Source organism: Kogia breviceps, chromosome 10, assembly GCF_026419965.1.
Source record: "Kogia breviceps isolate mKogBre1 chromosome 10, mKogBre1 haplotype 1, whole genome shotgun sequence".
Taxonomy (NCBI): domain Eukaryota; kingdom Metazoa; phylum Chordata; class Mammalia; order Artiodactyla; family Physeteridae; genus Kogia; species Kogia breviceps.
Genome location: NC_081319.1, coordinates 550,020 through 572,839, shown reverse-complemented (window position 1 = coordinate 572,839; position 22,820 = coordinate 550,020). Strand labels below are relative to the sequence as shown.

General features: G+C 53.3%; 1 protein-coding gene and 2 pseudogenes across 7 annotated transcripts in view; 1 reads left to right on the top strand and 2 right to left on the bottom strand.

The window, feature by feature from the left end:
* SLC41A3 (solute carrier family 41 member 3) overlaps window positions 1–20,557 on the bottom strand; it is a 70,478-nt gene extending 49,921 nt beyond the window's left edge. The window contains exons 1-2 of one of the 7 annotated variants that reach the window (XM_067043251.1): window positions 20,446–20,557; window positions 10,273–10,559 (exon numbers count right to left, since the gene is read on the bottom strand). In XM_067043251.1, coding sequence (XP_066899352.1) covers window positions 10,273–10,527 — 255 coding nt within the window. In that variant the 5' untranslated portion in view covers window positions 10,528–10,559; window positions 20,446–20,557. Of the gene's footprint in view, window positions 1–10,272; window positions 10,560–19,888; window positions 20,007–20,070; window positions 20,339–20,445 lie in introns of those variants that run through there. The other 6 variants (XM_067043256.1, XM_067043257.1, XM_067043253.1 and 3 more) reach the window with 6 other exon arrangements.
* On the bottom strand, window positions 9,301–10,003 carry LOC131764644 (mitochondrial import receptor subunit TOM20 homolog; annotated as a pseudogene).
* On the top strand, window positions 12,004–13,090 carry LOC131764646 (heterogeneous nuclear ribonucleoprotein A1-like; annotated as a pseudogene).
* Window positions 20,558–22,820: the final 2,263 nt, after the last annotated feature.

Below are 22,820 nucleotides of genomic sequence, written 5' to 3'. Positions count from 1 at the left end.
GGTTTTGCAAAGGAGGAGCTGACGGCCCCGCGAGGGTCTGCCTATGACCACCCCCAGCCAGCCTCACAGGCGGGGCCAGGAACTCGACCCCTGACTCCAGGGCCCACTGCCCCCGCTGCTGCCCGCCTCTGAGATGAGGGTCCGTGTGTTCACACAGGAGTCTGAACCAGCAGGAGGCTGAGAGAAAGAGCACATTTCTAAGGAAAGTGTGGCAGAAGTTGACGCGTCTAAGGCCGCTAACTCGTTTAAGACAGACCCCTCTCAGCGGCCCCACTCTGGACACTGGCTGCCCCAGTCCCCAGGCCCGCAGCTGGACAGGCCCCCCAACTAGCGATTTCTTTCTCCTTGCTTCAGCACCTCCTGTGATCTCTTTAGTTTTAAATGCGGTCGAACGTCATAATACAACATAAAATCATACACAGTGGGTCCCTGAACCACTCTCATCAGGACAGAAGATGTGGAAATAGACAACCACTTGCATGATTACGTATGGGAAAGATCCCTAATTAAGCAGGTTATAAATCATTACAAAAACGTTTCTCATTTTTGTTTAAAAAATAATGAGAAATAAGCACATGCACACGTACACGCATGCACACACACACAAGCAGTGAACAATTTAGTAGGTTATATACCAAAATGCTAAAAGTGGGTACTTTTAGGTGGTGGGATCCTAAATGACCTTTATTTCATAACTTTCTGTATATCTATTGTGATTATCTGCTTTTATAACCATCAAAAAATAAACTGTCACCAAAAACAAATAAAAGATGCCATCGTGTGTGCAAGACTCCTTTCCCATGCAACTTGAGAACAAAATATGTCAACACAGCTCACTGGCTCACAAGCGAGCAGATCGGCAATGTGACTTTCACAGGAGCTCAGCAGCACAGTGGAAAGTCTCCAAGGGCCTGAGCTGGATCCTGGGGCTGTGCTGGGCCTCGGGAGGAATCAGGGTCAGGTGCCAGGTGGCGCTGGGTGACCTTGAAGAGTCCCTGCCCTCCCCGGGCCTCTGACCACCTCCCGCCGCCCCACCAGAAGGGTCTCAGCTCACGCTGCTCAGAACCACCAGGAGCCCCGGAAACGGGAGCCCAGCCCCTGCGCACCCAGAGCTGCAGCATCAGAATCCCCCCAACCCCTCGACTGTGGGACAGTTAGGAGGGGCCGCGGGGGGCGGGCACACGGCCAGGCCTCATGTCCATCTCGGGGTCCTCGGTGGGAACAGTTTTTTGCCCAGGAGCACACCTTCCCAATGGCTTCCCGCCCTCTCGCGGGTCACCTTGAGCCTGGGCTGGTTCTGAGCGAAACGGTCACTCGTAAAGGCCTGAATCCCCCCATCCTGTTGAGGTCCCAGAGGTCAAGGCAGTTACGTTCTCAGCAACAGGAAAGGTCATCTTCATTTTTGCTTCCAACTCGGCCAGCAGAACGCACATGCCGGTGACCACGTGGGACCGAGTGCCCCCGCCCCGGCCGGCCAGCCCCCTCGCCACGCAGGCCTCAGCCCAGAGCCCCCTCCTCAGGGATGCCTACCCGGCATGCCCCTCAAGGCTGCTCCAGCCGTCACCCAGCTCAGCCCCTTCGTTTCCCCGTAGCCCTTGCCGCTGCCGAACCCCGACTCATGCCCCTGTCGCTCCCTGCTCGGCTGTGACGGCCAAGAACAGGCCCGGCACCCCGTCCACCGCGGCGTCCGGCACAGCGCTGGCCCGTGGCCCCCGCGTGTGCTGTGTGGACGAACAAACAAGCAGCGCTGTAGAAGCAGACAGAAAGAGAGCCATCAGCCTTCCACGAGTTGAGCCGTGTAGGGCCCACATGATTCCTGTGACGTGCTGCCTGGACACCTGGTAAAGCCAACAGGGCCTGGGGCAGCCCCACCGCCACTGTCCCGACCCCCGAGGAGCCCACGGAACGCAAACGAGTCAGTCACGGCCCCACGGGAACCGGTACGTGTTCCTACAATGCCCGCCAGCACAGCCTCTGGCAGCTGGCGCTCCTGAGCGCAGCCCTGAGGACCCCGCGTGGGAGGCACGTCCTCCCCCAGGCCTGGTGAGTGGGGCTGATGAACTCTGAGCTCAGCTGTCCAGGTGCAGGGCCCTTAAGAGGAGGCCGTCACCGCAGCTGGCGTCACGAACAGGACAGCCCGCCCCTGACCGCGCACACCCGCCAGCCTCACCAGCTGCTTTCTGCGGACTGACCGGCTCCTGACACGGCGAAGGCCGCCGGGGATGGAGCCCTGCTGGCCGGCTTGTGCGCAAGCCACCCCGGGGTCACCACCTCCCCGAGGCCGGAACGACTGTGAACGGACCGTATCAGGCACCCCTGCTGCCAGGCTGACTTACAAATTGGCTGACGAAAGGGGATCCCGTGGCACCCCCCTCCCCGGTTAAAAGAGTTAATGCGGCCCAACACAGGCCGCCACGTTGAAACTGGCCCTCAGGGTTGAATCTGGTCTCGCGAGGCCTACTGACGGAAGGGGGTACCCGCTGCTCTCCACTTGACCGCCCAGCTCTGTTCTTAAACCGGGCAGAGACAAATCACCTCGCAGTGGTGACCACAGCCGTAAAGCTGGAGTCCCGTCCTGTGGGCCCCACGCCCGACATCTAGTCTTGTCGGGACACTGACTGCACCCAGGCAGCAGCCGGTAAACGCTGTGCCCTGCAGACCTGGCTAGCACGCTCCGCTCAGCGCCCACTTCAGCACTCTCGGCGTGCTGACCTTCGCTTCTCCCAGGAGGACCTGCAGCCGCAGGCTCTCTGCAGGTCGGGCCTTTGCTGCACCTTCCGCGGGGCTGGCGCTACACGACGGCCGCCCCCTCACAGACTCAAGGGACACCTTCCCTGAGACACCCGGACACTCACAAAGGAGCCCCCACCAAAGAGGATGGGCCGCCCCCACCCTCGCAGGGCGAGCCTCCCCTTACTCAGACCCCTAAGACCCTCTGCTCACCGGGAGCAGCGCATCCTGACGTGCAAACACAGCCCGGCACCTGTGCGGGCGTTGTGGATTCTGGAGGGGACCGTCTGCACGTGCAAAGTTCACTCCTGGCCATTCAGGCGGTACTTGCCGAGCAGCCTGCCTTGAAAGAGCCCCTCCAACAAGAGGCTCCATTAGAGCCGACAGGCACCCCCATCGGGCCCCAGAGACGCCTCCGCTGAAGAGAACGCTCAAGAGCCTCCGGGGCCCCTGGACCACTGAGGGCTTTAAGCTGATGCCAGAAACTTCCCCCGGCCTGCGCCGTCCACCAGCTGAGCCACGACGCAGGTACACAGCCTGCTCTCCTGGGAAGGGGACCCTCGCAGCCCGGCTGCCCGTGGGCCTTGGGAGGCACAGCGACCAAGGAGGGCAGCCTCAATATGGGGCAGGGAGCCAACCCTGGGCTCCCGGCACCTCCCACCCGCAGGGGGCAGCCTCCCTGTCCTGAGTCAGATGCCACAGACCAGAGGAGGTGACCCCCAAACCTGGGCTCCTGGGAGCCCCCGAGATCAACTGGGTGGGCCCCGTGGGGACTGTGCACTTCGTGGGTGTCACGGTGGCGCTCGGCAGAGGTCACCACCCTCCCGTCCTGACCGGATGTCCCTGGTGCAGGACCTGAGCCACCCAGCGGTCAGCACAGGTGCCCGACCTCCAGGCAGCGCCTCAGCACTGGCCGCCCGGCTCTGTGCCTTTTAGACGCCTGGGCCACGGCCTAAGGGCCGTCTCGTTTAGGGAAGGAACTCTGGGAACCCCGCCTCCCGGACACTCCAAACACACAGTGCAACAGATGTGTCTGTCTGCACTAAGGCCACAGGCCTGCTGGGACCCTCGTCCTTCCACTTCTCAGGCGGACAGCCACCCTCCAGGCCCGCCTTGCCCGAGGCCGGCGCGGAGCGGAGGGGCACAGCGGCCCTCCCGCAGCTCCTGCTCAGTTCCAAGGCAGCAAGAGGAGCCCCTGGCGTCAGCCCTGCCGCAGGCACCGGCGAACGTGGACTCGTCCTGGGACGAGGCACACCCACACTGGCCCCTCAACCGCCTTTACAGGCCACCAAGGGGCACCCGTAAGTTCTGCGTCCCGTCAAAAGCCCACTCCCTGGAGGTCCAGGTCAGCACCAGGTCTAGACTGGTATCAGGGCATCCAGGGTCAATGGGGTGCAAGGCCGTGCGCGGCTGTGGCATGGGGGGAGCAGGGGCCCCGAGCGTCCTCCACTCCGTGCCTGAGGGTAAGCAGCCCTTCATATCCAGGGGGCAGCGGGCAGCAGGCTCGGGCGTCCACCCCAGCCGGCTCACCCTGAGCCCAGTGCTGCCCCGACGGCCCTCCCTGGCTGTGAGCGCACATGAGTGCTCAACATGGCCAGTGCTGTGTGCTCGGCCGCCCCCCACCCTGGGGCAGGAGGTGATGGACAGGCTGACCTCACCCCTGTGTCACCCAGTCCAGCCTCAGCTTCTTCCCTCAGCTCTCACCCCTCGCCTCTGCCCTCTAGCCACCCGCTTGCCCTCCCAACCTCTCCAGGCCACCCTGCATCTTTGCTAAGGCGTGACCCCTGCAAGACCCGCCCTCCCTCCCCTTACGCCCATCTGCACTTGGGGCCTGGGGCTTCTGACCCCTCTGCAGACCAGCTCAGTGTCCGCAGACGGCCGGCCTGAACTCTCACTGCGTGCAATGAAGAGCGCAGACGCGTGACAGAGTGGGGCTTCCTCCCGCCCGAGAGGCGCCCTGTGGCCTGTGTGGCCTGCAGGGGCCTGGGGGGCAGGGCAGCTGCACGAGGGGCAGCCGCTGTCGCTGAGGAGGATGCAGGCTCGGAGCCTCGAAAGAGAGTGTGTTAATCTAACTACAGAAAAAAGTACACGCACAGCAAAAAACCACCAAAACCAATGTCAAAAGATAAATGGAAAAATGGGAAACATATTTACAATCCGTATCACAATGGAAGGGCCAATTTCCTTAAGATGTAAAGAGCCCGGAAGTATCAATACAAAAACAAAAACCACTCCTCATCAATACGGACAAAGGACATATCCAAAGATACTCAACCTCACTCACTCCTGATGAGAGACGCAAATCCCACTACAGTGAACACCGCTGGGGGTCCCAGAGATGGCCTCCGGGGAGCCCGGCCTCTGAACCACGACCCCCAGGGTGAGTTGACCTCAGGGACTTGACGCATCCAGTAGCCGGCAAAGATGCTGCTCCTGGGACCCATCTCGCTAGCAGATGGTCTCCTTCTCCGACCCCACACCGGGATGAAGCTGCCATGCTAGACATGCCCAAGGGGAAGGGATGAAGGCCTCAGCACGCTGGCCGCTCGGCTGCAGCATCACGACACCTGAAGCCGAAACCCAGCTCTGCTGACTGCTGTCCCACAGCAGCCGTGGGCCACAGGGGCTGCCTAAGCTCCGAGCCCCGGGACAGCTCACTCCCTCAGCAGAGACCACAGCTCCCAGTGTACGATCCACTGCCCGGTCGTGAAAGATCACAGAGGCAGAAGATACACCGTTAAGGGAGGTGGGAGCAGCCCCACATCTATCATGGTTATGGACGCCTATGCCCTTTGACCCGGCAGCTCTACCTGCAGCAATCCGTCCCACTCCTTCACCCAGACGTGTGAAGAACGTGGCCCTGTCAGCAGTGCTGCTCTAAGTTGTTTAGGGCTGACTTGTGTGCCCCTCCCCAATCCCCAGTATCTCAGAATTGCACTGCATTTGGAGACAGGAAGCTGGAAGTGGGGGGGTGGCCCAGATCCAACAGGTCCTTATAGTCAGAGGGGAGGCGGACAGAGACAGACAGAGGGATGACCACGTGAGGACACAGGGAAGAGATGGCAGTCTACGTGCCAAGGAGAGAGGCCCTGCTGACGCCTGGATCTCAGACATCCAGCCTCCAGGACAGGAGAATAAATCTCTGTTGTTTACAGCACCCCACCTGTGGTACTTTTTTACAGGAGTCCGAGCAAACTAACATAGTTGTGAAACTTAAACAAACATCAGAGGAAAAATGGTGAATAAACTCTGGTGTGTCTGACTGATGGGATACTGAACGACCACTAAAAAAAGGAAGCTCTTGGGATTTCCCTAGTGGTCCAGTGGTAAACAATCCGCCTTCCATTGCAGGGGACGCAGGTTCCATCCCTGGTCAGGGAACTAAGAACCCACATGCCGCGGAGCAACTAAGCCCGCGAGCCACAACTACTGAGCTTGTGTGCCTCAACTAGAGCCCACACCCTCTAAAGCCTGTGCGCCACAACTAGAGAAAACACGCACGCCACAACTAGAGAGAAGCCCGTGTGCTGCAACTGAGACCCAACGCGGCCAAAACTAAATAAATAATAAATCTTTTTTTAAAAAGGAAGCTCTTAACATATTTACAAAGAATAACCTCTGAGATACACTGTAAAGTGAAAAAAGCAAAACACACAACAGTTTGTATGTGCCACCACGTGGGTAAAAGGGTGAGAGGAATGCACAGAGGCAGACGAGAAGGTGTAGTTGCCGGCTGCCCTGGAGCAGCGAGAGCCTGGGGACAGGCAGGGAGCACGTCCTGTCCCCGTGCACATGCTGACCTTTCGGGCACGTGAATGCTTTACTTTTCCAGAAAAACAAATGTATTTTAAAAAAAGTGCAGCCTCTGGGCTCACGGAGTCTCGTTCAGCCGAGAAGGTAGAAGCAACGCCCTGGGAAGTGATGTCGGGGGTGGCGTCCCAGGAAAGGCTCCAAGGGACACGGGCGGGGGAAGAGGAGAGTGGGGTGGGGAGGCCCAGGTGAGGCCGCGGAGCAGCAGGACCCACCCCTAGGACCAGGACGTAAGCCAGCTGATCACACTGTGCCATCCCCTCTGCCTACGTGTGGCTTCGATGTGGGACGTGCCTCCTATCTGGCGGGGAAGAGGCTGGGGAGCTGGTCCCCAGGGAAGTTTCCTTGCACTTAAGGAGGAACTAGAAGACGGTTTGCGTTTCTCCCTCTGGACATGACATGCCTCTAGGACAAAGCTCACCTGTGGAGGCTGACTAGCAGGATTTGGGAAGATGCCGGGTCCTCGGACACATCACTGGCTGGTGGTGACACCACTTTCCAACCCCGGAATCGCCCTATCCTGGAAACCTCGTTTTGGGAGATGACATATTTTCTTCTTACTTAACCCACTGTAAGTTGGGTTTTCTGGTACCTGTGGCTGCAACCATCCTGACACAGCCAGGCGAGTCCAGGATGTTCAGATGCATTTTAGGAGGTTGGGTTTTATCCCAGAGGCAGTAGGCAAGTGCACAGAGATTTAGAACTTGGGGAGAGCTGCATCGTGGGACTGCTTGGCTGGGCCCTGCCCCCAGGCATGGGAAAGAAACACTAGAACAGGTATCTCTAATTCTTATCTGAGTTGCAGCTTTTGTATAAGTTCTTAAACATCAGCACACAACTACCTGTGATGGAATATCTACGAGAATAAGAACGTCGGCCACAAACCCTCAAGGGCGAGGCCCAAGTCCAAGGCCCTGGCACCACGTGTCACAGCCCTCCCGGGAGCCCAACCTGGGCAGTTCTCCCTTAGCTCTGGTTTAAGAGAAGAAAACCAGGAACACAGGGCGGCCTGTGCCAGTGACAAAAGTCAGATGCAAACCCAGCCGGTTCTGCTCTGGAGTCTGGGCTCCAGGCCACACGGTGTTCTGTTACCTGCCGCTCGAAGTACAACTTACAAACCAGCGTGTGTGCGCAGGGGACTTATACATACTTGTCTGTAAATAGACATACATACATATATCAATGCGTGTATAAATACGCACATGTACGTGACCTACACACACGTGTCCGTATGTATCAATGAGCACGTGTGCGTGTGCAGGGGATACATGCTCGGTGGTGTTATAATGAACACACAATGAAATAGGCTTTTTGAAAATCGCGGCACAGAGAACAGACTTCAGGGAGACAGAGTCAGGAGGGTGGTGAGGAGGCTGGCAGCCTTCAGATGGAAGAGGGAATTTTGGGGGGAGGTCTGTGGCATATGAACTTCTGGGACGCGGAAGCCAGGCCCCAACGTGCTCTGGGGGCTACAGCGGTGTGACTCACCACTGGGTAAAGAAGGAGATGGGGCCGCAAGGCACCAGGTCACTGGAGGAAGGAGAGGGCCGAGGGGTCTGGGGATCACAGAGACCAAACGGGGCCTGGGGATGAGCCACACCAGGGCAGGGACTGTGGCGTGACACATAGCCATGCTGGGGTCTGAGCAGGTCCGGGAGGAACCTGGGAGGGCACCTGGCCGTCCCCAGTGCTGTGACGCTATGAGGAACTGGACTGCATGGGCTGGAAGGGTCACTGAGGACCCTAGGTGGCAGGGGAGGAGCAGACTGAGGGACGGAGGGGACTGTGGACACCGAGAGGGCAGTGACCACTAACTGTGGCTGTGAGGGAACGTGGGCCCAACGTTGGAAGAGTTGCCAGATTTTCAAGGGAAAATAGGAACTTGAATTTTTATGTGCCATCTCTTGATTTTTAAGTGTTGGTCTTAAAATTGTTAAAGCACCAGCCTTACAGCTAAGTAGCAGACTAGGACTCAAACGCTGACTGGTTCCACCTCAGCGAGGGGCAGGCCTAAGCTCCTCGGGCACGGAGCGCTCCTCCCCGCTCACCATTCCCGACAGGCTGTGTTCTCAGCTCCTCGCCAACCAACAGGACGGCCTGGCCACTAAGGGCTTCCAGAACGCGTGGGTGCCACGCCCTTCCGGGGAGGACTGCTGCCGACCCTGCTGCTGACGGAATGGGGCTTTTGGTACTCAAAGAACAAGAAAGGGATGCTACACTGGTAGCTTTGTTGTCTGATGGGTAACTCCCAGTTCCTCACGCTATGGGGGGCTCTGTTAGGGTGTAAATCAAGGGGCCTGCCTCCCATCATAGGGTGACGACACGAGAAGTCAAGCTGCCGAGCAGAGAATGTCATCCCTCAGGAAGCACTAATTGGAACAGGAGTGGACATTTGACAGCAGGGTCAATTTTTGGAGACTGATGTGGATATTGACCAAGAAGTCTCTCTCCTCTTCTTCTTTTTTTTTTTTTTTTTTTTTTTTTTTTTTAAGATTTTTAAGGGCTTCCCTGGTGGCGCAGTGGTTGAGAATCCGCCTGCCAATGCAGGGGACACGGGTTTGTGCCCCGGTCCGGGAGGATCCCACGTGCCACGGAGCGGCTGGGCCCATGAGCCATGGCCACTGAGCCTGCACCACGTCCGGAGCCTGTACTCCACAACGGGAGAGGCCACAGCAGTGAGAGGCCCACATATCGCAAAAAAAAAAAAAAAAAAAAAAAAAAAAAAGATTTTAAAAATATTTTTTAATTGAGATGATTATGTTGACATTTGTTTCTCATTCCACGTCATCTTCAGCCAAGCTCTGAGCCCTTACAATTCTCTGACTAATTGTTGGGAGCTTAGTCAGAAGCATCTGGAACACTGGTGGTGCAAGAGTTTGCTGCCACACTTGCAGTAACTGCTGTGGCTCTCCACACACAGCAATTGCGTTTGTCAAACTGTCCACACCCTTCTCATATTCACCTTGAGCTAGTAACTCTTTACTAAACTGTATTTCTTTAAGGAAGAATTTCTGAACGGCTTCAGCATCTTTAAGGCCAGGTAACTTGGAAAGTGCAGCTCTCTCCTTGGCAAGCTTCTGTTTCTTTCTTTGTTCTCGCAGCCTGTTCTTGATGCTGGGGTCACTCTGCCTCTTGTGGTCGAAGTAAATGTAGGACCCAATGAAAAGGGCCCTGCACATGCTGGTGGCAACGGTGCCGTTCTGGCCCTCTATCTCCTCTTCAATGAGGAGTGGGGTCGGTGGCGGTGGGGTCGGCGATGAAGCCGCTGGCCTAGAACCCTCTGAGCGGACTGTGCCGCTCTGTCCCGACTCCCACAGCGAGGTACGCGGAAAGCTTTTTTTTTTTTTTTAAGAGCACACTTACAAAGGACTGACTGCCAAGGGCCACCCTCCCCTCTACGTACAGAATCTTGCCTGAAAATGAAACGGAGCTGACAGGTAAAGAGCCAGTAACCTGATACCATTTAAGCACCTGGATCATGCCAGGCCTGAAATCCAGCCCCTCAGATATTTCAATTATATGAGCTAATAATTGTCTCTTAAAGCTTAACCTGGGTTAAAGTTAGTCTCTGACATCAGTAACTAAAAGAATCCTGCCCAAATTATAGAAAAATGGTATTTGAGAAGGTCCTGCCCCTTGTCCCCAAGCTGGACACAATGTGTACCTGCCTATTCCCTAGGCTGACAGTAGACAGTACCACACCCCCACCATCCCCATTTAGTCCCCTCTTACCTGGAAATAGTTCAAAAGGATGCCTGCCCCAGACAGTCCCAGGCCTGCAAACAGGAAGGGCACTGTCACCTGGAGGCCAATGGACAAGGTGCTCTCTCTGCTGAGCTCAGGCCCCGGGGGTTTAGGGGCCACCCTTTGGCTCTCAGGGACACTCAGCAGTCCATCTTCCGAGGCTTCAGGGAGTCTTCCTGTGCTGAGGCCGTGCAGCAGGCCCAGCTCCTCTGGCCTCCGCTGTCGGGTCTCCGTCCTGTCCATCTGAGTACAGCTGAGCCACTGGCAGCCTTAATCTGGGAGACATAAAGCAACAGGGGTTGTAGGGCAGAGCTCCTGACCCCCATGGGGCTGACAGCCTGTAGGTTTTCACGCCCTTCTGTCCAGCAGAGGCTGCATCATTCTGGCTAATCCACAGCCCTTCCCTTGGAGCCTGCTCCACATGGCCTCCTGCAACCCAGATTTACAACAGTCTTTAATGTAACATGCACGTTTGGGGGAAAAGTAGATACAGAAGTGAACATTAAACATATATGAACTGGAGTCAGCAAAACCGGAGGTATTAGGACTTCTGAAAATTCTTTCCTCCATAAAAGCAACAAGAAAACTGACAAAAACTGTCAGAAACTTCTTTTTCACAACTACGGATATTAATCAACTGCTTGCAGCAACATATTTCTTCAAGAAAAATTGCTAAATCTCAGCACAAACAGCCACAGAGGGATGCCCACGATGTTTGTAATGTTTTAACTTGCCTTAGTCCCAGCCCCTGCTCTCCAGCTCTGCAGCAGCCTTAAAAACCAACTGCCTGGAAAGATCAGAACGGGCCAGAGCTTTTTCCAAGCCTCGTTCCCAAAGAACTGTCACTATTGGACATCAGGTAGCTCACCAGAAGACGCCAGCTGCAGACTCTCTGTATTTTACCTGACTCGTGGTTTGCTTCGCATAAAAAGCCTTTTCCCTTTTTGGCTGCCTGAGGCAGTAGATAATAGTTGGGGATAACACACTAGCCAAAAAGGCTAAAAGGAAAAGCTGCGGAATGAGATGTCTCCGTGGGTTTTGAAAAGGTCCCATACAATCCCAGGACACTAGAAGGCCACTGGCATTGGGCTGTGCACATGCTCAGGAAATACCCAAGGAGACCCAAGCTCTCACCTCTGGCTGATCTGGAGGCTCAGTACAAGCAGGAAGTGAAGGCTAAGGTATGGCTACCAACTACTTGAGTGAGGGTTGAAGGGATGCCCTGACATGCACTCAGGGCCCCTTCGGCAAGGACAGGGAGACCCATCGGCACCAGGCATGGCGTTCAAAGAAATCTCCACCAATCACTAAGCAGAGGCTTCAGTGCCACATACAACAAAGAAAACAGACTAAAGAATTAGTTTGGACAAGTCATGAAACAAACAACATCTACAATAAGCAGCAATAACAAGCAACCTTGAGAAGAAGAGGGGAGAATCTGATTTCCAGAGGTGCCACATTATTTTATTTTAAATGTCCAGACTAGACTAGACAAAAGCTTTCAATCAGCTATTTAAAGTACGTTCAGCCTTTCTGCTCGTGGACGCCGCCGAGCAAGCATCGTTGACGTCTCCCCCCACCCCTCCACTGCCGTCGTGTCTAAGTCAGGGTCACCCAAAGAGCCTGAACAGCTACGGAAGCTCTTCATCAGAGGGAGGTTTGAGCTTTCAAACAACTGATGAGAGTCTGAGGAGCCGTTTTTAGCAGTGGGGAACACTCACAGACTGTGTGATAATGCGGGATCCAAACACCAAACGCTCCAGAGGGTTCAGGTTTGGCACATTATGCCGCCGTGGAGGAGGTGCATGCGGCCATGAATGCAAGGCCACACAAGGTGGATGGAAGAGTTGTGGAACCAAAGAGGGCCGTCTCAAGGGAAGATTCTCAAAGACCTGGTGCCCACTTAACTGTGAAAAAGATTTTTGTTGGTGGTATTAAAGAAGACACTGAAGAACATCGCCTAAGAGATTATTTTGAACAGTAGGGGAAGATTGAAGTGACTGAAATCATGACTGACCGAGGCAGTGGCAAAAAGAGAGGCTCTGCTTCCGTAACCTTTGATGACCATGACTCTGTAGACAAGACTGTCATTCAGAAATACCACACGGTGATTGGCCACAACTGTGAAGTGAGGAAAGCCCTATCTAAGCAAGAGATGGCTAGTGCCTCATCCAGCCAAAGAGGTCGAAGTGGTTCTGGAAACTCTGGTGGTGGTCGTGGAGGTGGTTTTGGTGGGAATGAAAACTTTGGTCGTGGAGGAAACTTCAGTGGCCAAGGTCCCTTTGGTGGCAGCCGCGGTGGCGGTGGCTATGGTGGCAGTGGAAATGGCTATAATGGATTTGGTAATGATGGAAGCGATTCTGGAGGTCGTGGAAGCTACAATGATTTCGGCAGTCACAACAATCAATCTTCAAATTTTGGACCCATGAAAGGAGGAAACTTTGGAGGCGGAAGTTCTGGCCCCTACGGTGGTGGAGGCCAGTACTTTGCCAAACCCCGAAACCAAGGTGGCTATGGTGGTTCCAGCAGCAGCAGCAGCTATGGCGGTGGCAGAAGGTTTTGATTACTGCCAGGAAACAAAGCTTAGCAGGAGAGGAGAGCCAGAGAAGTGACAGGAAAGCAACAGGTTACAACAGATTTGTGAACTCAGCCAAGCACAGTGGTGGCAGGGTCTAGCTGCTACAAAGAAGACATGTTTTAGACAATACTCATGTGTATGGGCAAAAAACCTAGAGGACTGTATTTGTGACTAATTGTATAACAGGTTATTTTAGTTTCTGTTCTGTGGAAAGTGTAAAGCATTCCAACAAAGGGTTTTAATGTAGATTTTTTTTTTTGCACCCATGCTGTTGATTGCTAAATGTAATGGCCTGATCATGACACTGACTAAATGTGTCTTTTTAAAAAAAAAAAATAAAAAATAAAATAAAATAAAATATATTCAAAGAACTTAAGGAGCCATGTCTAAAGAGGGAAAGCATGACCCATCATGTACAGGCACCCTCAGTAAGATTAACAGCTCTTTCTCACCAGACATCATGGAGTCAGAAGAAATTAAGAAGCCATAACATGTTCAAAGTGCTTGAAGAGTTCTATGGGCAGCAAAATTATCCTTCACAAATGAAGGTGAAATTGATTTCCTGATAAACGAAAAGAGAGAATGTGTCACTAGCACATCTGCCCAGGGGAAATACCAAAGGGAGACTTTGAGGCTGAAATGAAGGGACCTAGACAGCTGTTTGTCCACATGAAGAAATAAAGAGCATTAGCAGGGTAAGTAATAGACATATTTTACAAAATAGTGTAAGCGTTATTTTTTTGTTAGTAACTCTTTTCTTGTATCTGATTTAAAGACAACTGCATAATGCAGGACTTATAAATCAGTGTTGACGAGCACACAGTATAGAAGGACGCAACTTGTATGACAGTAAGGCCACAAAAGGGTGGGCACAGAGCTATATACGAACAAAATATTTATATACTAGTAAATTAAGCTGCTATTAATTTGAGTTTAAAATAACTATATATATCATATATATCTTATAAATATCTCATATATATAAATACAATGATAAAGGTTAGGGCACACTAGAAAATACATGAGATCTAGTACAAAAGAAGGTAGTAATGGAGAATAAAGCAACAGAAAGAACCATAAGACATAGAAAACAAAGCACTCCAACCCAGCAACAGCAAAATACATATTATTATCAAGTACACATGGAACATTCTCCAGAATGGACCATACATCTGGGAGAAAACAAGTCTCAAATTTAAAAGGACTGAAATCAAAGTATGTTCTCCAACCACAATGGAATGAAATTAGAAACAAATAACAAGAAAATTTGGGAAATTACAAATATGTGCAAATTAAAAAACATGCTCAAATAACTGATGGGTCAAAGAAGAACACACAAAAGAAATCAGAAAAATATTTGAGAGAAATAAAAATACAACATACCAAAACTTATGGAATGCTGGGAAGACAGTGTTTAGAGGGAAATTTATATCTGTAAGTACCAATGTTAAAAAAGAAGAGCTCCAATAAATAATCTTTCACCTTAAGAAAAATAATGATGAAGAGCAGAATCACCACCACCCCCCTGAAAAAACAGAGTGGGAAGTAATAAAGATTAGAGGGATAATATGCGGAACAAAGCAGAGGAAAACAATAGGGAAAACCAACAAATACAAAGGTTGCGTCTTTGGAAAGATCGAAAAAATTGACAAACCTTTAGCTGACCAAGAGAAAAAGAGAAAAGACTCAAATACTTAAGAGGGAACATTACTTCCAAACTTATAAATTTTAATATAATGATGAGGGAATACTATGAAGGACTGTATGCCAACAAATTAGAAAACCTAGATGAAATGGACAAATTCCTAGTAACACACAAACTAACTCAAGAAAAAAAATTTTTTTTTAACTAAAAGACCTATAACAAGAGATTGAATTAGTAATAAAAATATTCTCATAAAGAAAAGTCCAAGGTCAGACGACTTCAGTAGTGAATATAAAGCATGCAGGTTGGAAAGGAAGAAGTAAAACTACCTCCATTTAGAAATGGCATGATCTTGTACATAGAAAATCCTAAGGAATACATATACACACACACACACACACACACACACACACACACACAACTATTACAGCTAATCAACAAGTACAGCAAGATTGTAGGATACAAAATTGATACAAAAAGGTTAAGTTTTATTTCTATACACTAGCAATGAACAATCCAAAAATTAAGAAAACAGTAGTACCTGCAATAGTATCAGAAAGCATAAAATACTTAAGAACACATTTCACAAAAGAAGTTTAAAACTTTTACCTTGAAAACTGCAAAACATTGTTGAAAGAAAGTGTTACAAACCTAACAAATGGAAAGATATTCCATGTTCATGTGTTGAAAGAGTGAACTTTGTTAAGATGGCAGCACTCTTCAAATTGATCTACAGATTCAGTGCAATCCCTGTCCAAATTCCAGTGGCCTACTTTGGAGAAAATGACATGACGATCCTGAAATTCATATGGAAATGCAAGGAAGGGACCCAGAATCCTAAACAAACTTGGAAGAAAGAACAAAGTTGGAGAGCACGCACTTCAGGATTTCAAAACTTAACTATGAAGCTAGAGTAATCAAGACCATGTAGCACTGGGGTAAGACTAGAAATACAGATCAATGAAACAGAATTGGGAGTCCGTAGATAACCCTGTGCATCTACAGACAATTGATTTCCAATAAGGATGCCCACACTATTGAAGGTAGAAAGAACAGTCCTTTCAACAAATGGTGCTGAGACGACAGGACATCCACATGCACAGGAACGAATTTGGTTCCTTACCTCAAATCACATACTAACTCAGAATGGGTCAGAGACCTAACCTAAGAGCTAAAACTATAAAACACATAGAAGAAAACATAGGTGAAAACACAGTGACCTTGGATTAGGCTTCAGTTTCTTAGATGTGACATCTAAAGTACAGCAACCAAAGAAAAATTAGGTAAAACTGACTTCATCAAAATTTCAAAGTTTTATATTTCAGAGAACACTATCAAGAAAGTAAAGACAACCCGCAAAATGAGAGAGGATATTTGCCAATCATATATCTGATTAGGATGTAGTTTCCAGAATATAAAAAGAACACTTACAACTCAACAATAAACCCAATTTAAACACTGGCAAGGGAGTTGAATGGACATTTCTCCAAAGAAGATACCCAATGGCCAATGAGCAAGCACATGAAAAGATGTTCAACATTAGTTGTTTGGAAAATGCAAATCAAAACCACATTAAGGGGCTTCCCTGGTGGCGCAGTGGTTGAGAGTCCGCCTGGCGATGCAGGGGACACAGGTTCGTGCTGCGGTCTGGGAAGATCCCACGTGCCGAGCAACTGGGCCTGTGAGCCATGGCCGCCGAGCCTGCGCGTCCGGAGCCTGTACTCCACAATGGGAGAGGCCACAACAGTAAGAGGCCCGCGTACCGCAAAAAAAAAAAAAAAACAAACAAAAAAAAAAACCACATTAAGATACCACTTAGCATAATGTTTTCAAGGTTCTTCCATGTGGTTGCACGAATCAGTACTGCACTCCTTTTTACAGCTGAGTAACATTCCAGCGTGTGGCTGGACCACATATTCTTTATCCTCTCCTCAGGTGATGGACATCTGGGCTGTTTCCACTTTGGGCTGTGAGGAATAATGCTGCTCTGAACATTCTTATGCAAGTCTCTGTGGACATGGGTTTTCTGTTCTACTGAACTGTACATTTTAAAGGGTGAATTTTTGGTATGTGATTTATATCTCAATAAAAATTATGAATCATTTGTGGAATAAGGTCAAGAAGCAGAACATTCCCAGCCTCCGCAGACTCTCTGAAATACCTACTCCCCGCCAGAACAGTGCTAACTCGAGACACGATCACACCTCAGCTTGTTCTATTTCTCCTTCACTTTTACCAACTATGATTACAGCGCTAAACAATAGATGGTCCTCTCCCTTTACTCTTTTTTTCGGGGGGGGGGCTGCGCTACACACGGCTTGTGGGATCTTAATTCCGCGACCAGGGATTGATCCCACGCCCTTGGCAGTGAAAGTGCAGAGTCCTAACCACTGGACCGCCGGGGAATTCCTGACAGTCATCTCCCTTACCCACGACTTCAGTTACCTGAGGTCAACCATGGTCCAAAAGTAATGGAAAATTCCAGAAATAAGTTGTAAATTGCATGCTGTTCTAAGCAGTGTGACAAAAGCTCGCACTGTTCAGCTTTGTTCTGCTGGGGACGTGAATCATCCCTTTGGCTGGCATATCCACCCGTTGGTCACTCACTTAGCCTTACAGGTTACCAGATCCACTGCCGTGGTATTACAGCACTTGTGTTCAACTCACCCTTATTTTACTTAATAATGGCCCCAAAGCACAAGCGCAGTCATGCCGTGCCTAACTTATAAATTAAACTTCATCACAGGTATGTATGTACAGGAAGAAGCAGAGTATATGCAGGGTTCAGCACAACCGTGGTTTCAGGCATCCACAGGGGGTGTTGGGACGTATCCCCCATGGGTAAGCGGGGATCCCATAGCAGTGTTTTGCTCAATAAGATCACACTCCATTTATTCTTTCCATGTCTTGTTTCCTTCACTGGACGTTACATTTCTGAGATTCAGCCACATTGCTGAATCTGTTTCATTTTATTGTTATATAGAAAGCAACTGCGTGAACATACCACAATCCATTCACCTGTTCTACGCTTGAGGGACCATCCAACTTACCTTCCTTTCAAAAATAAAAACTTGATTGCTTTTATTACACAAGTAACGTGTTCACGAAAAATAAGATTTACACAATACAAAAAAGTATAAATAAGTCCTCAACAATGTAACTGCTCCAAGATCACTAATGCTAAGTCTAGTGTATATCCTTCCAATGCACACATACACATCTATATACACAGTGTACACATACACATATCCTTCGAATGTACACAGTGTACACATACACATATATATAAACCATGTACACATACATATATATACACAATGTACACATACGCATATCCTTCCAATGTATACATACACATATATACACAATGTATACATATATATACACAACGTACATACACATAGATACACAATGGACACATAAACACACACTCTCACACTCGCACTGTATTTTTTTTTAAATCAATGGTCTAGATCCTGGGTGTATTTTAATATAAAACGTATACACCCTTCCAGCTCTCTCTGCAGCAGAGATGTCCTTACGCCTTCTCCTGTCATCCTCGACAGCTGACCCCAGACAGTTTCAGGCGAGGAGCGAGGTGGCGGGCTTATGCACGATGCACGCAGCTGCCGGTAAGCTTTTTCCCCAGAGCATTTATAGCTTCAGGAAAGCAGAGGCAAGAAGCCGGCAGGGGCGCGTGGCTACCCGTTTAACACGCAGCCGCTGCCCAGGGGCAGGGGCGCACTGTGGGCAGCTGAGGAGGTGCTGGGCAGAAGAGGGGTGCCCAGGGCACAGTGAATGGAGGCAAGGGGAGCCCCTCGTCTCCGGCCTGCAGAACTGGGGCGGGGGCGGGCTCTGCTTGGCTCAAAGAGGCAGCAAACCCCTTAACAAGTCTGGGAGTTACTTATTCCCACCTGCCAACCAGCCCAGGGACGCCCGCTGCTCTGCGCACCCACAGGGGCCGCCCTCACTGGGGGCCCAAGCCCTGGCCCTCCACGAGGGCTGGAACCCACTTCCACCCCCCTCCCCGTGGCCTTCTGGCCCTCGAGCCTCTAAGCCCGACCCCTTCCTTCAAACTCCTGCCACGCTCTTGGCGATGCTGCTAATCTGAGCCAGGATGCCAGGTCAGGCCATGGTGCCGAGGCGGAGGCGGAGGGGGGGCCCAGGCCTGCCGCACGGAGCACCGCCCGTGCTCCAAACCCGCCCGCAGGACACTCCCACGACACGTGCGGCGATTCTTCACCGCCTTAATCTTCACCGGACCCCAGGACGGCCCGACCATTACTGCCCCACTGACCCCGACCACGGCGGAGAGGGCCGGAGAGGCAGCCCCCTGGCCCTGGCCCACCTCAGCTGCTCAAGGACGCCCACCTGCAAGGTCTCCTCACCTGTTTCTCCCCTCAACCTCTGCAGGGTTGAACCTGCTCTAGGATTTGCCTCAAAAACAAGCTCCCTTGACCTCAAGTTACCCCCGAGCTCCCAGTCCACTGCTCTCCCACCCTTGAGAACACAGCCACAACCCTCTGTGCTCAGCACCCATCGGCCCCTCCCTGCATGCCGCCCGAGCCAGGCCGGCGGTGACCAGCCTGGCTCCAGCAGGACCCCCAAAGCCAGCACCCACTCCACCCAGCCCCCAAGCATCACCCCCCACGCGCCTCACCCCACACAGCTCCTCCCCCCCACACGCGCCTCACGTCCCCGCGCGCCTCCCCCCCACACGCGCCTCCCCCCCACACGCGCCTCCCCCCACAAAACGCCTCCCCCCACGCGCGCCTCACCCCACACGCGCCTCACCCCCACACAGCGCCTCACCCCCACACAGCGCCTCACGCCCCCGCGCGCCTCACGCCCCCGCGCGCCTCACCCCCACGCGCGCCTCACCCCCACGCGCGCCTCACCCCACACGCGCCTCACCCCCACACGCGCCTCACGCCCCCGCGCGCCTCACCCCACACGCGCCTCACCCCCACGCGCGCCTCACCCCCACGCGCGCCTCACCCCCACACAGCGCCTCACCCCACACAGCGCCTCACCCACACGCGCGCCTCACCCACACGCGCGCCTCACCCACACGCGCGCCTCACCCCCACACAGCGCCTCACCCACACGCGCGCCTCACCCACACGCGCGCCTCACCCCCACACAGCGCCTCACCCCCACACAGCGCCTCACGCCCCCGCGCGCCTCACCCCCACACAGCGCCTCACGCCCCCGCGCGCCTCACCCCCACACAGCTCCTCACCCCCACACGCGCCTCACCCCCACACAGCGCCTCACGCCCCCGCGCGCCTCACCCCCACGCGCGCCTCACCCCCACACAGCGCCTCACGCCCCCGCGCGCCTCACCCCCACACAGCGCCTCACCCCCACACGCGCCTCACCCCCACACAGCTCCTCCTCTCCTATACGTGTGTCCTTGGAGAAGTTAAATTTCTGTGCCTCCTTAGGGTCGTGAAGACACAGGGGACTAATGCATTGGCATCACAGGACACGTGGTCTGTCCCCACCCCCAGCAGAAACCCTCAGAGGCTCTGCCGTTTTAACTACCCCGCAGCAGAATCACCTGGAAGGGCCGTTAAAGGCAGGCAGTGCCGGACCCACCTGGGTGCTTTCCCATCACTGGTGGGGGTGGGGAGCGGGCCAGTCCGCGCCGACGCCGGGTGCTGTGGGCGCGGGCCCCAGAGCTACCAGAGCGACGGGCCGCCAGGCTCCGGGCCGAGGGGTGTCCCCATCCCCCTCTCCAGACCCCGGCCGCGCGGACCGCTCCCTGCTCCTCCAGTCCTGCCTCCTCTTCCGCGTACGTTCTGCTCCACCCCGCTCCAGGCCCTCGGAGCCCCGGGCCGCCCCCTCCGCGCACCCGGCCCCGGGCCCTCGGAGCCCCGGGCCGCCTCCTCCGCGCACCCCACCCCGGGCCCATCGGGCGCAGAGCCGCACTTACCGGATACCCCCGGGCGGCGGCACGAAGCGACTCGTTTGGAAGAGCAGTGAGGCCGCAGGGGCCACGGAGGAGGCGGGACGGCGGCCGTCTCCCAAAGCCCGCCCTAAACCCCGGAGTCCCCGCCCCGTCCCCGGGCTCGGAGTCCCCGCCCCGTCCCCGGGCTCGGAGGCCCCGCCCCCCAAAGCCGGAATCCCCGCCCCCAAACCCGAAGTCCTTGCTCCCCGGTCCTCTCCGCCCAGCTGCGCGGACCGGGACTCTGGGCTGGGGCTCGGGGGCGGGAAGGCCCTGAGGCGGGGCTTGGGGGGGGAAACCGGCGTGGGAAGGGACGATTGGGCCGCGCATATCGCCTTCCCCCCTCCCCGGGCTGCAGGGCGGACTCCCCAGGATTCTTGCGACAAGACCCGCCCTGGGACGGTTTTCTGCCTTGGCGGCTGCAGGCCCCCGGATAAGCCCGGAGGAGGGGCGTGAGGGGCCGTCTTCCCCCGTCGGTGTCGTCCCGGAAACGCTCGGGCGGCCCGGGGCCGTAAAATGGCCCCCACGCCCCTCGGGCCGGCCGCGGGCATGCGCTGAATCGTGTTTTTTTTCATCTAAATCCCGGGCCCCCGCACACACCTTTTTTTTCTCCTGCAGTAATTTTAAAGCATCCAGCAGACATATTTCACCTGTAAATACGGGAGTCTTTATCTCATCGATAAGGCCTGTTTTCTGAAACATTTCCATAATACCAGCATCACACCTGACGAAGATTATAATACCCAGCGGTTCAGTTGACCTTTGGCCTGCTCTAGCCAAGGTAGGAGGAGGGATGAGATTTTGGAGGGGGTCTCAGGCGGAGCTCACCTGCAGGGTTTGCTAGGAGCCTGCTCAGGGTCACAGCCAGAATGTGGTCCCACAGAGGGAAGTCCCAGGCAGGGGAGGGGCCATCGAGTGCAGATGGAGGCCAGATATTTAGCAAGACTCAGTAAATACTGCACTATATTATTTCAACAAAAGACAAGTGTGCGTGTGAAACACAGACTTCTCCAGAGTCACAGACACACGTGCGCTTTGTTTTTCAGGAGCACGTGGCCTGCTTGACCCATGTCTGCTTTTGGAGCCTGGACTTCAGAGGGCCAGCATCATTTGGCCCCTCCTGCCCTCCCCATGGAACAGGGTTCATGTCACCTGTAGCCGGGAGTCCTGCTCTCAACTTTCTAGACCTGCTCCAGCTACCTGGGACCCAGGAATTCCCACTGGCTCCAAGCCCCTTCCGCTGATGTGCCCAGATCAGCAATCCAAAGAAGAAACGGGTCCAGGAACACGGGCTATCCCTTCCCACAGGGCCACTGGGAAGTCCAGTGGCCTCCCAAGTTGCTATGGAGGTACATTTGTCAAGGCCAGAAGTTAGAATGACCCCCTTTTACAACCTGTTTGTTTTACTTGCAATTCCTATGAATGCAAATACGCCTTCTGGGCCCCCATTTGTACTCTTGCCTTGGGTTCTGTACATTTTGTGGCTGTCTTGGTTCAGTATAATGATGGGTACAAGAAACATTTCACTTTATTCTTAACTTTACTACAAGAAAAATAAACCAGCAAAAGCATAATGTTAAATGGTAACTTACAGTTGACCTCCGTAGTACAGAAAGCACGAGAGAATGTAGCCCTCTTGCAAAGGGGCAGCTGCAGCCAAGCTCCAAAGGACGGCTGCCATGCCAGGGTGTGGGGCCCGTTCTCTGGGGCCTCGGCGGGTGGCAGGCAGCGTGCACCAGTCTTGCAAGCTGGCTCATGCCCAGTTTGCCCCTTCGCTTCCCCTCTCACTGGTGTGTACAGGCACCCAGAGCACTGGGTGTCCAGAGCCCTGGCCAGATTCCAAGCAGTGAGTAGCTTTTGCAAAGAGCTGCTCTGCCCAAACTGTAGTTTTTGGATGGAAATGTAAGATATGCAGACACAAAAGACGTTTGCAGGGCTTCCCTGGTGGCGCAGTGGTTGAGAGTCCGCCTGCCGATGCAGGGGACACGGGTTCGTGCCCCGGTCCGGGAAGATCCCGCGTGCTGCGGAGCAGCTGGGCCCGTGAGCCATGGCCGCTGAGCCTGCGCGTCCGGAGCCTGTGCTCCGCAGCGGGAGAGGCCACAACAGTGAGAGGCCCGCGTACCGCAAAAAAAAAAAAAAAAAAAAAAAAAGACGTTTGCAAATGATACAGTTCCATACAGTGTTAGGGGATATTACGGGCTCAGCTGTGGCTTCAAAATTCACATGTTGAAGCCCTAACCTCCAGTGTGCCTGTATTTGGAAATGGGGCCTATAAGGAGGCAATAAAGGTTAACTAAGGTCATGGAGGGGGGCCCGGCTAGGACGGGTCCTAACGAGGAGCCGCGGCCCTGTGATGACCCAGC